Source organism: Miniopterus natalensis, chromosome 18, assembly GCF_054644295.1.
Source record: "Miniopterus natalensis isolate mMinNat1 chromosome 18, mMinNat1.hap1, whole genome shotgun sequence".
NCBI lineage: Eukaryota > Metazoa > Chordata > Mammalia > Chiroptera > Miniopteridae > Miniopterus > Miniopterus natalensis.
In genome coordinates, this window is record NC_142098.1 from 16,477,711 (window position 1) to 16,494,810 (window position 17,100).

The following is a 17,100-nucleotide window of genomic DNA, read 5'->3' on the forward strand; positions in this document are numbered from 1 at the left end:
AGGAGGCAACCAATCGATCTTTCTCTCTCACACTGATGTCTCTCTCTCTCTCGCTTCCCCTCTCTCTAAAACAATAAACATATCCTTGGGGGAAAAAAATATATATATATACTTCTCCCACTCTAGCAGTGGTGAAAATGTTTTTCCTCCTCTTAAATAGTTCATATAGATTTGTAAAACCCTATATGAGAAGACACACACAAACACGGTGAAGGAGTAGATCTAAGGGAGGTGAGTGTGGGACTGTAGACGGTGGCACCTCCCATTGTTGGGTGTCGGCCAGTTCGTGCTGAGGGTGCATTACGGAGATTATAATCAATGGGCTTTTTAAAAGGTCACTTCCCTGTGTGGGGGAGGAAAGGGTGGAGGGCCCTCACCTCAGTGAGTCACGAAATATTCCAGGGAGGGGGCACTGATAACCTGAGGCGGACAGGGTTAGATCACCCCTATGTCAGCCACCGCATCCCTGCCTCCAGCCTTCGGTACAGGAGAGGAGCCGCCTCGAACTGGAAATGGGTGGGCCCGGGGAAAGGCAGGAACTTGACTTAAGAAAAGGCCTTTTGTCTTTACCTGGAACAATGCACCGGGGCTGGGACCCAGGAACCCAGAAACCAAAATGGTGCCCGGAGGCCACCTGGCCCCAGGACAGCAGGATTGCAGGAGGGAAGGGAGCCAGGCGGAGGGAGGGAGAGGCTGAGATGGTTCGGGGAGGGGGCAGGCGTGGGCAGGCGGAGAGAGAATGTGTGTGGGAGAGATTTAGAAAAAGAAAACAGTTTAGGTCGGAGCATTCTTCCCTAGACTTTCTAGAATGACAGGTCAAAGCCTATATTTTGCATACTTGCACTATGTCAAGTTTTTTTTGTGTGTGTGCGTTTGTTCTTGTTGAAGTCATTTCCTTCACCTTCTCTCTAATACTTGGAGGAATCTACTAAAAGGCTGTTACCCTCCCTTGAACACCCAGCGGCAGGGGGAGGGTCAGGGTGGTGGCGGTGGCGGGTGGTGGCCGTGGTTGGAGCCCGTGAGAAAGCCTCCAGGTGCAGGCGAGTAGCAAGGGGAGGAGTGAGAGCCCCTGGCGCAGTCTCCAGTCTCCTCTCCCTCCCCAGCTCCCTCCCGGGGCTATTCTCTGCTCACACCTCAGGGGACTCCACCTATTAGTTTTTGTGTATGTGTGTGTTTTTAAAAAACATTCTTTTTTAAAAAAAAAATGTTATTGATTTCAGAGAGAGGAAGGGAGAGGGAGAGAGAAATAGAAACATCAATGATGAGAGAGAATCATCGATTGGCTGCCTCCTGCACGCCCCCTGCTAAGGATCGAGCCCGCAACCCGGGCATGTGCCCCGAATGGAGCAGAACAGTGACCTCCTGGTTCATGCGTCAACGCTCAACCACTGAGCCACACCAGCCGGGCTCCAGCTATTGGTTTTAAGGTCAGTCTTTCCCTTGAGAGAATCCACAAGCTTCCAGGCCCAGGAGGAGGGTTCGTAGGATGCTACGTCACCCAGCTTCTGAGAGGCCCTAGTGGGTACTTCAGGCACAAATGCTCCGAGGACACTCTTTGTTCTGTTATGATACATTCTCCTCCGAAACCAGCCTTAAGGTTTGGAAGGTGCATGTAAAACCCAGTCCTTAAACTGTGGCACATCTGCAGAATGGAACAGCACAGGGTGACAGGAGAGAATAAACCAGATACGTTCAACAGCTTGAACGAATCTCACAAGCATGCAGCGAGAAAGGAGCCCAACGCAGAAGTCTGCATACTGTGGCAGTTCCGTTCATGTGAAGTTCTAGAAAAGGCAAAATCAGAGTGACAGAAAGTAGATCTGTGGTTTGTGGAGATGTGGGGGGGAGGCGGAGGGGGAGGGACTGACCACAGGGAACTTTCTAGGGTGATGAAAACACTCTCTATCATTTTGATTGTGTCCACGGCTGCAAAAGTGTGTGCATTTGTCAGAACTCACCGAATTGTAAAGCTATAATGGGGGAATTTTATTGTGTGCAAATTATACCTCAAAAACTTGGTTTTAATAAGCTATTTCTAAAGTGAACCATAGAAAATATCACAGCTCAAGTAAAAGAATCAATGAGCTGATTTAAATGGGATACACAGCACACAGCTTGCAGAGTTCTAGACTGATCTAAGAGGCCAAAATGACAAATCTCGAGGTCTATCTGAGGGGCTTGGGAGGAGCTGTGTGGCAAACGAAGTCATTTCTATGAGTGTAAGTACTCTGCCCAGTGAGCGGAGGCAACATCAAGTGGACAGAGCCATTTCTCAGTTAAGTCCCCAGAACAGGGTTCCGGGGACCAGCTGCCCACCAGGCTCACCCAGTAGTGGCTAAAGAGGCTAGTCTCCTGCTGGGCCACTCCCGGAGATTCAGCTTTCAGTGGGCAGGGCAGGGTCCCCGGGAATTTGTGCTTTAAATGCCCCTCAGACTATTGCAATGTGCAACCAGGTCAAAGAACCAGCGGTCTCAGGGAAGGTCGAGTGGGCCCTTGACTTTGAGCATGAATGGACTGACCTCCTGGGTGGACACATACAAGGGCCATATCCGGAACTCCATTGTACTACACTGCCGGGAGATGACCCCCAACCCGGCAGGGCACCTTCTTCTCTCAGCACCCGTGTTTGCAAAACCAGATGCCAGTGAGCCTTACCTTGGGCAGTGGGTCCCCGGCTTCTCATATGGGCAGAGCTGAGCGACGGTGGTGTAGCAGTCCAGGTCTTGCACTGTGAAAAGGAGCCATCGGGAAAGGGTCAGGTCACGGGCAAGGCTGGGCCTCAGACAACTGGGTCCTAGGGGTTCAGCGAGCCCTCCAATCGAGCTGGGGTGAGAACCCAGCAGGCGTCCAGCCCCGCCTGGCACTCCACCTGAGACCACTCAAGGGACGAGACAAGACCCACGCCTGAGTGTGTCTACTGGTCAAGTTTGCTACCACCCGCAATAGCTTTTCCGTGGATGAACCAAACTTGCCATTTGCATAGTGCTTTTCGATTTTGAAAACTTTCCCCTACTTTATCATGTTGGATCCTCATGGCAGGTATTATTCTAATTTTACAGATGAAGAAAATGAGGCTCACAAAAGCTGAGACTTTGCAGCACAGGGATGAGAACCTAAGTTTCCAATTCCCAGCCTAGAGCTGTTTCAGAGGAGGCCGGTGACTCTTTTCTTCAAAGTCATATGTCCGTTTTAAACAACAGATGTAAGAAAGTGGATCTAATCCTGACCACCTGTTGTGCCTGACAGCATGTCCTCACGTAGTCCAGAGCTGGGTAAACTCTTTCTTAAAAGCCCAGAGAGTCAATATTTCCAGCTTTGTGGACGCTATGATCTATGCTGCAAAGAAACCAGCCATAGACGATGCATAAATGAATGGGCACGGTTGTGTGCCTATAAAACTTTATTTATATAAGCAGCCGCCGGCAGCATTTGTATGAAGGAGGTAGCGACTATCCCATGGATGCATCCCATCCTACCAAACAAACATACCCCATGTTTCCCTCTCTTGTCCATGGCAGATGTCACTAATCTATCAAGCTCTGTTTCCTGCTGCGCCCAGAAGGAGGCCTCAGCATCCATCTCCACCCAATGCTCCAGGTTGGCCACCATCTATCAACAGAAAGTGACACCCCCTACGCAACCTATTAGCCACTCTAGACCCAGGTGTTGGTATTTCTGTGACAGTCAACTGGAACGCCAGGCCTGTGTTTCTGATTTAGCTCTCTAGAGCCAATGCCAAGTTCAGATATGTTTAGGAACTAGAGAACCGATTCCTGAGAACAGCCATGTTAGCACGCATGATAAACATTCAATCAACAACTAAAGGGAATGAAATTTCAGGGAAACCCAAGGTAACCCATGTATTACGGTCACATGGAAAAGACCAGCAGCTTACCTTTTACTTTTGACACCGTGAATGAGCTGGATGCCTTGTATTTGCTACAAAAGGAAACAGTAGGTAAATGCCAACAGAATGGCTTCTCCACATGCACACTTGCTCCCATGTTTATTTTATTTACAGCCTCGAATTTACATTTTCCTATTTGTCTCCCACCAGCCCAAAAGCCCTTAGAACATCTAGAGCAGGATCTAGAATGAGAACTTTTAGGGCACAGCTCATTAACTTTGTGCCAACAACCCCTCTGGCAGCCTGATGGAGTCTATGGACCCCTTCTCAGAGTGAACATTTTAAAAACATATGATAAATGGAAAAGACTAAAACCGGTTATTATTAATATCATTATCAAAATATGACAACAAATTAGCACGAGAGTGATAGCCACGCATCTTCATGAATGCATTAGAAACAATCTAGAGGTGGGTCTTCTCACTACTGTCATTTCAGGGTAAGCACGGCGGAGACTGTTTCGAGATGTCCGTGGCAAATCCATTTCCAGCAGCGAGAGAGTCGCTGGCCCTGCTAACCTGCTCTGGTTTGGAACCAACATCCATAATGGAAAGAAATGCTACGTTTCAGTTAGAGGTTAGTGCAAACAAAGCTTTAATTTGCTTTATGTCGATGTTCGAGGGTTCCCTCAATTCTAAAACGTGAGGAACCTGCTCTAGGTGCAAAGCTGGGCATTGAACGGGGCTAGAAGTGGCTCCAGGACAAGTGTCCCAGGCCACGCAGGATCTGAATCTGGCCAAGCCCGCAGCTCTGTCCTGCCTGTCCCGAGCCTGGTCATGGCCGCTACTGAGGTCACTCAACAGGTGTCTCCGGGAGAATCCTCTTTGCTTTGGTTTACAATTCCTTGCTCTTTTTTTTTTCAGTTTACATAACCCCTAGGTCCTTAGCTAAGGCAGAGAAGGAACACTCGACGCGACCTGAAGAGCCGGACCTTCCGGGGGGAATCACTCATGTCCTTTTGGAAACATTCAGAGTGGCCTCACAGTTTGGACGGCACACACTACCTTGGGGTAGTCACGGCAACATCTGCTCAGTGCTTTCTTTGTCCCAGACCCTGGGGTGGGCCTGCCATGCTGTGCCATCGTGGGTTAGCTGGGTGTCAGCCCCGGGGCCTGCTACAAACCTCATTTACAAAGGGGTGAAGAAACCGCCCAAGATCATGCACAGGGAAGAAGCAGAGCCAGGTCTCTTTGACCCTATGACCCCCCCATTGGGCTCTAAGGTCCCAGGTCACTCTAGCCTCTGATTCCATAGACAGGTCAACACACGGCCTCCTCGCTGCTCCCCAGAAAGTCAGAGTAGCCAAGGACTGTCTGGCCCTTCAACCAGCCACATACCTTACGGGAGAAACATTATCTTGCAAAAAAAAGTCAGCACGTTTAAGAAATGCAAAGCCTCGTTCTTAGGAAGGAAGAAAAAGTGCTAATCCAGTTAGCCCATCAACTCAAAGAAACCATCAACTGCTAATGACAATGTGTCTGAAGACAAGGGGACAACGAAGGAAGACAAGGCAGAAGTCAGCCAGATTAGAGAGAGAGAGAGAAAGAGGGGGGCGCGGAGAACGAGAGCACCACTGGGATAAAAGATGCTGAACTGCCTCTGGGGCAATTTCTGCGTTGTGGGATTAAGTCAGCTCTATCTTCCCCCGGTTCCTTTTATTGTTCAGTACTTTTCAAAGTTTCAACAATACTTTTATAACCAGAAAAAGTTTTAAGGAACCCTGATCACAGAATAGTTACCTCAAAGACTCCATGCCATTTCTTTTAGACTTGACGAAAAAGGGGACCCTCCCGTTCCTGGTGATGTCCACCAGGCCTCCGCTGTTGTCCAGGACCCCGTAGTGAATGGCAGCGCGGCATATGCTGGACGACTGAGGGGAGGGAGACACCGTGAGTCCACCCGAGGTCATCTTCGTCAGCGGTACCCAAGGCGTTTGTCTTCAACCCACAGCAAGCCAAGGAGTCGGGCGCCGCCTCTGACTCTTGCCTCTCCCTAGAGCCCGTCTTTGTTCCTGGGGTTGCTTATTTTAAAAAGCCATCTGAGGTGCATCACAAACTAAGCAGCGACAAGCAGTGGAGCATATTAATGCTGCGTCTAAAACGGAGACTGGGCTTCCCGAGGGCTGGCCTCAGTGTCCCCGAAGTGGCTTCGCAAGTTTGTGAGCCCACGAGTACTCACTGATCATCTCTACAAACGTAAGGCTGGGCGAAGGAGGGGAAGGGAAACCTTTCCATGGGAAAGCCACCAGCTTTCTTTAAAAACACACAACAGCATTCCACAGGAGCCAGTTAAAGAAACGCTGGCCACACTTACACTTTCATAAAAGAGAGTTCCGAAGACCTTCGCCCTGTTGCTCAGGCAGCCTGCTGGGCACTGGTACCTGACGGGAAAGATGGGAAACGATTTTCACAGGTAAACATGACTCAGCACCACCATGCAATTATCATTTCTTTTCCTTCAACAGCTCTATTATTACACACAGAAAAGCTTCAGGGATGCAGGATCCATTGTTTCCTGGCAAGTCACAATCCCCCCAGGCTGAAGTTTATAGTCACATGGACACAATGACAGATTCAGTTGACCTTCTTAAGGACTATTTTCATGTGCTTAAGTTTTGTGTTTTAAGGCAGAGACGTGACTAGACACACAATTCACAGAAGACAGACAAGTGGCACCCAAACACTAAAAAAAAAAAAAAATTCCCCAGACACCAGTCATCAGAGAAGTACACGCTGAAAGGAAGTGCCAGTTCTGGGTGTCAAATTGGAGGGGATTTTTACTAGAATAAAACTCGATGATGGTGCTCATGTTCATGAAAAAGTATAAATTGACCTTTCCAGAAAGCCTTATGTCTGTTCATTCTTGAATTTCCCTTCAGGTGTAAATTCCAAAGGAAAAGTCAGAAAGTAAGACCTACATGTTATTCTAACTGCTTATAATTGTGAAAAACTGGAACTAAGCCAGCAGGTGTCAAAGGAACCGCGGAACATTTTTGTGTAGCGTGCGTCAGAGTGGTACAGAGCCCCTAGGAATGAACTTTTCTGAAGAATATTTACTGACTTTGGAAACTGGTGTGAAAACCATGCCTAAGATCACGTAAGTAGTATTAGCTGAATGAGCGCATGGAAAAAGACTGGAGCTCTGTCAGATCGCTGCTGATACTGAGGAGGTTCTGGACACTTACTTTTTTCTTTATACTTTGTTTTGTGGTTGTTTTCCTGAATTACTTACAATGAACAAGAATACCTTTTAAAGGCAGAAAATGAGCCCAGTAAGTAATATTTTTTGCAAATGCACCAGGGACAGAAAGCAGATGGTGGGACAGCTTCTCGGCAAGACACTGGGGACAGTCTGGTGTTCGCAGGTGGGGGCGAGCTGTTTCTTGACTGGAGGTCTCAAACAGTCTTGGTGCGGATGGACCCTTGCCTTCTCCCTGCCCGGGGAGGGTCCCATCTGCCCTGGACCCTGGAACTCTTTAGATGCTGCCTCGCATCGGAATATTTTTTAGACCTTTTAATTTTTCCCCATTAAGTACTCAGGCTCTCATAATGAGCTTGCAGGACAGCAAGTCACATCATCACAAAGGGACAACTCAAGATCATTCCCAACATCCTAGACCCATGAGTTTGCAGAGTGGAGATCCCTTCCAGATGCCGCGTGCTTTCTGCCCAATCTACCCAGCACGCACAGAGATGTGCAAATGTCCCCAACATTGTGCAGGGGACAGACATTGCACCACCATCATTGCCACATCTCACTCATCTCACCAACAAATGGGCTGCTGACTTTCGCAGCACTTGCTGGCCTGTCACCAGCTGCTCATGGGACGATGCCTGAGCCTCGCGAACGACCTCATCCTGGGTTGCTCAAAGCCTGTTTCCTCACACTCCTGCCAAAGGCTGAGCCAAGCATCTAGTGAACCAAATTCCAAATCCCTGTGGCATAAAATAGGACCCGCTGCCTTCTCCTTTCAGCATGTGCTTTAAATGACGCAATTCAGCTTTAGACGAATGAGTGCCAGAGTCCATAGGAAGCCGAGTAAAGACCCTCTACCAAGGACGTGGCTTCCCAACCGTGAACCTGAGCTTCTGCATGAGGCCGCTGCACCTGTTGGCCGTTCGCTGCCAGAAAGTGCAGCCCAGCGGCTGCCCTGCCAAAACCAAACTCGTTCTTGGCAGACGTTCTTCAGCATCCGAATGGACAGTACTCAATGACTCCATCAGCTGGATGAATTCATTCATCTACCCGGGGCTACACTGGCAGCCTTCCTCCAGTGGGGCCCATCGGGAAGCAGGCTACTTAGATTCGGAAGCAGGCTTGTGGTCCATCGATGGCCAAGGAGCTGCCAGCCCACACATGTCCTAACACTGCCCGGCCCTGATCTCCATGCACAGAGCTCTGGGCCACCCTGTGACCCCCTCACACAGAGAGGTGCAATGGAGCCCCCAGCTGTGCAAAAATGTGGGTCAAGATGGTCATGTCTGTAGCACATCTGCTATGTACAAATCTGGCACTTCTGCAGCTTGGAAATTCCTTTTCAGACAATAATGCAGAGCATCTGTAATTTGAGCACCTCCTCCCCACTAGGGATGAAACACTTAACTGGAATATATGTCCAGGCAGGAGAAGACCCAGAGCTTGGGCCAACCCTGAAGGTCAAAGGTTATCCATTAGGGGTGATCTTACCCCTCAGGGAACATTGGCAATTTCTGGAGAATTTTTTGGTGATCATGACTAGGGAGGTGTTCCTGGCATCTAGTGGGTGGAGGCCAGGTGTGCTGTTCAGCTTCCTGCACTGCATAGAACAGCCTCCACCACAAAGGATTACCTGGCCCTAAATGTCAGTAGTGCCAAGGCTGAGGAACTCTGGTTAAGGTTGACAGAAATGAATCATCTTTGTGAGCCATGCTCTTAATAAAGGGTGGCATTCAGCGGGAACTCTGTCAGTCTGATTTATGACACAAAGCAAGCTGTGTTACCTCCCCACTGAACCTTTGGTGCACACCATTGTTGCTAAAAGCAGAAAGTACCATTTTTTGGTGAGTTTCTACACAGCTTGGTTTGGGTGGCCAACAACTGGCTGATCATGACGTGACCCATAACCCACAGCAGGCGCTTCAAAGAGCTGTAGGGAGCTGTGAGAGAGGGATCCTGCCCAGACCCACCTGTTGCACGTGGACCCTTTGCACTTGTCCTTCATTTTGGTGTCACACCTGACAACTTGGGCTAGGAGAGAAATGCAGAAATATACATCACTGGAAGAATCAAGGGGATGAGCCTGAGTTAGAAGACCCCACCCCCCACTCTGAGGAACCTTCTGGAACCCATGCCATTTGAGAGCAGGAACATTGCCCAATGGCTGCAGGCCTCAGTGGTGAGGTTCAAATCCCAGATCCACCGCTTTATAGTAGTCGTTTGACCTTGGACGTGTTACTTCCCCTCTCTGAGGTTCCATTTCCACATGTGAACAATGGGTATAAGTATAGGGGTACAGTTTCCATGAGCATTAAGTGAAAGAGCACATGTGACCTTGGAAGGGAGCCTGGCACACGCTGAGTGCCCCAGAGACGCCCATGGCTCTGGAGAACAGGCCTTATCAGCCTTATCCAGCCTGGAAGTGGAGCCCCAGGCGTCCCCACTGGAGTCATCTCCCCCATAGCCAAGATGACTTTGCCAAGCTCTCCTTTTTCGTTTATTTTATAGGGATGCATAGAAATCTTGGAGTAGAGTTACAGTTGGACAAAAAGACGTTATAATTTTACATTATTTTAAAAAAACCAAAGGAGCCATTTTAAACTGCTGGACAGGAAAGAATATCAGCCTATTTCCTGGTCAAAGAAGCCACAGGATGACCAAACAGAAAGTCCAGGGAAAGGCCCTTGAAGCCCAAGACCATAGAGTGACTGGTGGGGGTGGGGAGAAAGTAGTTGAGCAAGAGGGCATGGTTTCTGAGCAAGATGGGCCCTACTCAGGGGTGAGTCCAGTTTTACACTGTTTAAGGCTTCGGGGAGAATCAGCGAAAACAAGAACAGCAGACAGACAGCCCGTGCCTGGTGCCGTGTCTGTAAGAAGGTGCCCCTTCAGAGCCCCGAACCTCCAGGAAAGGCGCCGTGTACACAGGTGCCCAAGGGCAGTGTCAGGGAAATCAGAAAGGAAAAGCCGTGGGAGGTGAGGTGCACTGGGAACCAGGGGAGGGGAAAGTGCAAAACAGGCGAGCAGGAGTGTTCTGGGGGCTTCCAGAAGTCTGGGGGGAAACATTTAACTTCCCGCCCAAGGGGGCCGTCTGAGGCAACTTGATGATCTCAAAGCACAGGGAGATCCCCGCTGACACCGGGGCCCACGGTACTGCAAATACTCCTCAGAGCACCTCGTTTTATTGCCCCATTTTATGGATGAGCAAATTAAGTCTCAGAGAGTCGAGTGATGCCCGAGTCGCAGAGCTGGTGCGGTGAAGGAGGGCTGGAGCTCCCAGGAGCTAGCCCCCCACCCTGCGCCCTCTGCGCTCTCCCTTAGGGGGCCCAGCGCTTCCAGGAGGAACCCAGTTTCAGCCCAGGTCCCCTTTGGAAGGAAAAGGTCTAACCTTAAAATACCTGCCTGGGGTGGGGGGTGGGGCGGGGAACGATACTCAAGCACAGCTCCTGTAAGTCTCACTTTTGAAAAGAGTTAAAATTATCATTTTTTAGGAACGTCTTAGGGTTGTACTCTTGTAAGCTGCACACAGCCCTGCTCCCGCCGTTTGCAAACTTGGAGAACTCTCAACCCCCCAGCTCTCCTCCTCCACACCCCCCCCCCCCAGAGAAAACTGCCCCCTTCCAGAGGCGGCCACAGGACAGAGAGGGAGCCTGACTCACTCATGTAGTTCACGGTGGACACTTTCTTGGGTCTGATGACCCTCGGCTGCACCCAGTTGTGTTTCTCTTCAGGAACAGGAGCTGTCTCCACCTCATTCATCTCGTCTGTTTCAGGTTTTTGGACGTAAGTCTCTTCTTCATCGTGAAGACGAAGGGGAAAGAAAAAAAAATGCTGAGATTCGACAGAAATGCACTTTGCAAAAAACCCTTGGAACCTAAACTTGTTTGGGTTTCGTTTGACAAAGAATCATTTCAGTGGCAGAAAGAAAGCTACATTTCAGAACAGGCCTGGCCAGGTGGAATTCTACCAGCCAAGGTGCGATGCACAGGCTCTGCTCGCTGTGTGTGCTTTGGACCCGAGAGCAGCTGGGCTGAGCAGGGGCGAGAGGCCCCAGCGCCCACACCTGGATTATCATAATGGTTGCTTGTCCCACCTCCTCCTGCACCACCATTTGCCCAAGGAAGCACATCTGACTCCAAACCATAGCTGCCTCCCCTGAGGTCCCTCTGGCCCCAAGTTTTCATCACCAGCACATCCTGCTTCCTTCTCTACCCCTGTGAGTCAACATCACTTAACCAAACTCAACTCCTTTCTCTGCCCTGAAGCTTTGCTACCCAGTAACATTGGAACCATCAGGCAGAATAAGCCAGAGACCTGACTCCTGGTTTAAAAGAAAGTTAGCACATTGGGTCCCAATCTTTTCGCCACCCAAATAGATATTATTTCTCCAATAACGATCATGACCCCCACATTTTAAGACATTTTAATTAACCGAACAATTGCATTTCTTTTTTCTTTTTTTTAAATATACCTTTACTGATTTCAGAGAGAGGAAAGGAGAGGGAGAGAGAGAGATAGAAACATCAATGATGAGAGAGTCACTGGCCGGCTGCCTCCTGCACGCCCCCCAATGGGGACTGAGCCCGCAACCTGGGTATGTGCCCTGACCGGGAATCGAACCCTGATCGCCTAGATCCTAGGTCAACGCTCAACTGCTGAGCCACGCCCAGCCGGGCTGCATTTCTTATAAACACCAGTTTATTTATCTTCTTGATTTCATCACCAAAGACAACAATTAACTGCTGACCAGAATCTGTAATCAGGCCACCAGGATACCGAGCAGTAAATTTCAGCCAAAGCAAAGCAGAGAATTGCTCTTTGCATTTGCTTGAGTGGCCTTCTCGAAGATGAATCGATGCACATCTCTGTAGGGGACTCCTTTGCACCTTTACAGCATGCACCCCTGTCCCCCTTAGATGCCTGTGGACCAAGTTGAAAACCTCTGCCTCCTGCTCTCCTCTATGAAAGAAACGACAGAAATGTGTTTGGGTAAGAACCATTTCAAGGAGGAGGAGTGAAGCACCTTCGTAGACCCCTTTGGGTCATTGGATTAAAATTCAAGTCCCATCAAGTAAGTGTTCATCAGCCCCCCAGCCTCGTTGCGACTTCTCCTTAAGGGCAAGGACCTTTCTTCTCCAAAGGGCAGACCAAGTTTTTGTGTCTATACAAGACAAACACCCAGATGAAGGGCAGCTAAATGGTTCTTCAGTGCTTTTCAAGGCTGGAATTCTTTGCTTCTGTTTCACAGGCCAATTCCCTTTTGCATAATCATCATCCCAGACAAACCTAGTTCTGAGAGAATGGACAGGATGTAAGCGGGGAGGGGACCTGCAAGCTTGAGTCCCAAGTCCGTTCTGCCAGAGCTCATGGGCCTCCGGTGCTAGCTCCCAGCTGTGATTTCACCACCACTTGCCTCTCCTACCCGCTGTAAGCTCCCTGAGGCCTGAAACTAGCCTGTTTCACAGCTCACTGGAGACCCAGCTTCCAGCACATAATAGTTGCTCAACAAAATTTGCTCAATGAAAGATAACCAAAACCGCCAAAGAATTCTGTCTTTGGATTCCTTTGGGGGGAAAAATATTCCCAGTGAAATTTAAAGACATTTAGGAAGGGAATTCTGAAAGCGTCGTTTGTAGCCAAAAGCTATTAGGTGAAATCTTTACGAAGACACTAGGTTTGCAACGCCATTTGGCACGATCAGCCGTCTCTGGTCTGCCTTCCCGTCAATGTGGCCACTCAGGTTTGCCCTTCACTGAAAGCCAGAGCTGTCTCTGGAATAAGCCGGGTTTTCTTCCACTGGCCTTTAGGATTTTTATACCTCATAATCGTGGCTTTATTTAGCCGAATATAGTTTGGTAAAGCAGTCTAAAGCATTTGAGGGCTCACTATTTAAGAAAATGGGCAGACAGTCCTCGCCCTCAGACACACACATAAAAAGTGGAATGCTTGCCCAGAGGACTGGCCCTATTTGAGCACATCCTAATTAAGATCCCCTGTGTGGACTGGTGCAGGTCTGGGGAAATTCCATGCCCAAGTTCATGGCAAGGTTACTGTGCGCACTGTCCTGTTCTGGGCCGGGGGTCTTGGGGCACGCAGCATTGCTTACATCATTCTGCAGATTCCCACTTGGCTCTATAAGTGATAACAAAGCTCACAGCTAATGCTTCCTGAACACCGACCTTCCCCAATACGTTCTCACAACATCTTCTCCTTGCCCTAAGAGACACAATGAGCCTCATTTCTCAGACAGAGAAACCGAGGCTCAGAGAGGCTAAGTGACCTGCCCAAGATCACATAGCTGAGAGTCAGACTGCCTTTCCCAGAAGTCCACACCCTTTATCACCACACCTGGCAAGTCCGGAGGGATGCAAACCTCTCCTATGGTCTATTCTTCTCCCAGCTCCAGCTCCTTTGCAGGCCCGGCCTGGCCATGCACGCTTATAAAGTAGCTTATGCAGATCAGTCACTTTACAGGAGACTTTCTGCATGGTTAGCTGAGAAAGCTGGCACACCTGCCTAGTGAAGTTGGATATTTTCCACCAGAAATAAAGAAACAAGTACAGAGGCTTCATTGGATGGGTAAACCAGCATCTAAGGTATCTTCGTCTGTATTTGTTCTTGGAAGATGACTCTCTGTGGGTCTGGGGGGTATTATATTGGGACGACATGCAGGACACACCTGCTCCATGCCCCTGGAGGCCCTGGGGCGAACCGGCGGTTATAACTACAGGTGGTCAAGGTTCAAGGAGAGTCTGGCTGCAGTAAGAGCAGAAAGGCAGGGGCACTGCCTGTCTATGTAGTCAGGGAAGGCTCCCTGGAGGAGGTGTAACACCAGAGCTGTGTTTCTGAGGAGGAGAAGGAATCTGCCAGGTTCCAGAGATGGATAAAAGCCCCAGGCTGGGAGAGGACCAATATTCCTCACCAGGTGATGATGGGCCCCATGCAGGTATAAGTGTAGCGATACCTCTCACTTCTTCAAGGAGCTAACCAGCTGTTTATAAAGCACCGGCTATGTGCAAGTTGTGCTAGCAACTCACATCCTTTCCATTGCTTTAATTGTGGGTGAGCAGGAGGAAAGGGTTTCCAACTCTAGTCCACAGACATCCAAGGGGGACAGGGGTGCATGCTGTAAAGGTACAAAGGGGTCCCCCGCAGAGATATGCATCAATTCACCTTTGAGAAGGCCACTCAAGCAAAGGCAAATAGCAACTCTCTGCTTTGCTTTGGTTGAAATTTACAGGACTATGCTATCACTGATGCGAAAACTGAGGCTCCTAGAAGGAAAGGAGTATGCCTGAGTACACACAGCCTGGGACAGTAAAGATGACCCTGCTCTGCCTTAACCCGGACAGCTCTGGGCCATGCACACCCCTCACAATGGGAGATTTGGGGGAACTCAAATGGGCATCCAGTCCCCAAATCTGATAGAAACTTAACCCCTCGGGGTGACTGGAGAGCAGCCACAGGATGTGCATGAATAGGACAATAGAGATGAGATCTGACGTATGAAAAGTTGCTCAACATCACTAATCATCAGAGAAATGCAAATTAAAACCACAATGATATATTACCTCACATGTCAGAATGGCTACCACCAATAAATCAACAAATAACAAGAGCAGGCGAGGGTGTGGAGAAAGGGGAGCCCTAGGGCACTGCTGGTGGGAATGCAGACTGGGGCAGCCACTGCGGAAGGCAGTATGGAGGGTCCTCAAAAAATTAAAAATAGAGCTGCCTTTTGACCCAGTGATCCCACTTCTGGGAATATATCCAAAGAAACCAGATACACTAATTTGAAAGAATATATGCACCCCTAGGTTCATTGCAGGGTTATTTATAATAGCCAAGATTTGGAAACAGCCCAAGTGTCTATCAGTAGATGAGTGGATTAAAAAGCTGTGGTGCATACAGAATGGAATACTACTTGGCCATAAAAAAGAAAGAAATCTTATCCTTTTTAGAGTATTATGCTAAGTGAAATAAGCTAGTCAGAAAAAGACAAATACCACATAATTTCACTTATATGTGGAATCTAATGAACAAAATAAACTAACAAACAGAGATTAAAAAGCAAAAAAAGTGCTTACAGAGGCCCTACTGCGTGGCAGGCACTGCCAGGATCTGCACAATGTGCAGGGCTTTCTGTCTTCCTCTCGTGACCATGCTGCCTCATGCCTCCAGGCCTTTGCACATGCTGTTCCCCCTGTTGGAAACACCTTTCCCTTTTCTCATGACTAGGCTACGTCTTCTTCCTTAGGGGCACCTGCTCAGGGAAGCCCTCCCTGACCCCATTAGACAACAGCCGATGTTCCTGCTATAAACTCCTTGACATCCAGTCTCATCTCTTGGAAGATGAGAATCGCTTCTCATGGCCATGACCCCGCTGGACCTCAGTTTCATGAGGGCAGGCCCATAACTCTCAGGTCCCCAGAGTTATCCCCATTAATATCACCAGCAACATCCTGGCATACAGCAGGTGCTCAATAAATTTACACCAAATGCATGGATTCTCATTTGAGCCTGAGATACATTATGAAAGAATGATGTTATCACACCCATTTTGCTGATAGGTAGAGTGATCTCGTGGTTTGAGCACCAGCCTCAAAACCTGGCTGTTCCTTCTCCTGTCCCCTCTCTCCTTCCCCAGTGGGCAGAATCAGCAGTGAACAGGTGGCCAGGACAGCAGAGCACCTGGGCCCCTGAGAGGGCCTGGGACCCCCACCCTAGCCACCTGTTTCTTCACCTTAGAGCCCACAGGACTGACCCCATGTCCCCTCCGTCAGGGAGGGCCTGGCGCAGAGGATGGCTCCCTCGCACGCCCAGCCCCCCTCTGAGCCATCACAAAGCCTGTGGATGGAGCCACGTGAAAAAACTCATCTTAATTACAAAAACAAGGATAGGCCCCTTTGGCCCAGCTCTGCCTCTTCTGGGACGGGCCCGAGGAAATATTCCAAAATGTGAGAAACACTTTAGGCATGAAAAACGTGCATTATTTACAGTAGCGGGGTGAGTGGAAACCTTCTGAGTGGTGACAATAAGCAAATGGTGGAGGGGCTGGAGATGACACAGCCTTTGAAAGCTCCAGGTTTGCCAGAGGAAGGGAAACAGAAATGTTTACGACAAGCCGGCGAGGGCTGAACAAGCTGGGGAAGTGGGTGGGTGGTCGGTGGGGGCCAGGACGGGAAGGATACCCTGGAGGGACAACCCTGCCTGGTCTGTAGCTCACAGGGAACATCTGTCTGGTGGTTCGTTTTTAACTCCTTGTTTGTTTTCCTGTATCAGATCGTGAGCACCAACAAACAAGGACGGGGGGTGTTGGAGTGGAGGCTGCATTCAAGGTCCAGCTCGGAATCTGGCCATGGGAGATGCTCACTGGGGGGACGTCCCAGGCCAGCCATGGGTCCCCAGGGAACTGGGGGCTGAACCCCAAGTCTTCTTCTGCAAGAGGTGGAGGAAAGGAGGGGGGAGGAAGGGGAGAGCTGAGGGCGGCTGCTACAGGGCTGGGGAGGGGGCACCTTGGGCTCCATTGTTTACTTCTCCGGGTCTGTGGTTTGCGCAAGCTGCTCTGTGACTCACGGTTTTAAAGTCATTTCCTACCTCGGTAACACAAGTTGTTCTTGCAGCCACCTCCGTAGCTGGGCGGGCACTCGGAGCAGGGCCGGCCGGTTTTGTACGGGGCCTCTCCAATCCAGTTCCCCCTGAAGACAGACCAGAAACACTGTCAGGGTCACGCCTTTCCTGGCCCCCCTCGCGGCTGAACACATTCGGGGAGGAGGGCCGTGGTTGCCATGTAAAGGGAAAGAGGAGCTGCCCTGGGCCCCTCCTGAGGGCAGGGAGTCGGAAGAATCCTAGAACCCCAGTTGAGACCTACATGTCCCCTCCCGTGACTTTAGTGTGTGTGCCAACACCCCACTGGCCCCACATGTACCCCTGTTGTTCCCCTCACACAACTCTGAACACTGTCCACCCCTACCCAGCCCCAGCGCCTTTGTACTGGAAAG

General features: G+C 49.7%; 1 protein-coding gene across 1 annotated transcript in view; it reads right to left on the reverse strand.

Moving 5' to 3' along the window:
* Positions 1-17,100, reverse strand: part of CRISPLD2 (cysteine rich secretory protein LCCL domain containing 2) — a 60,314-nt gene that overhangs the window by 16,584 nt on the left and 26,630 nt on the right. Inside the window, exons 6-12 of the mRNA XM_016197133.2 lie at positions 16,697-16,797; positions 10,759-10,893; positions 9,073-9,133; positions 6,221-6,287; positions 5,647-5,777; positions 3,896-3,939; positions 2,656-2,728 (exon numbers count right to left, since the gene is read on the reverse strand). Of these exons, the coding sequence (XP_016052619.2) occupies positions 2,656-2,728; positions 3,896-3,939; positions 5,647-5,777; positions 6,221-6,287; positions 9,073-9,133; positions 10,759-10,893; positions 16,697-16,797 (612 nt within the window). The remainder of the gene's footprint in view (positions 1-2,655; positions 2,729-3,895; positions 3,940-5,646; positions 5,778-6,220; positions 6,288-9,072; positions 9,134-10,758; positions 10,894-16,696; positions 16,798-17,100) is intronic.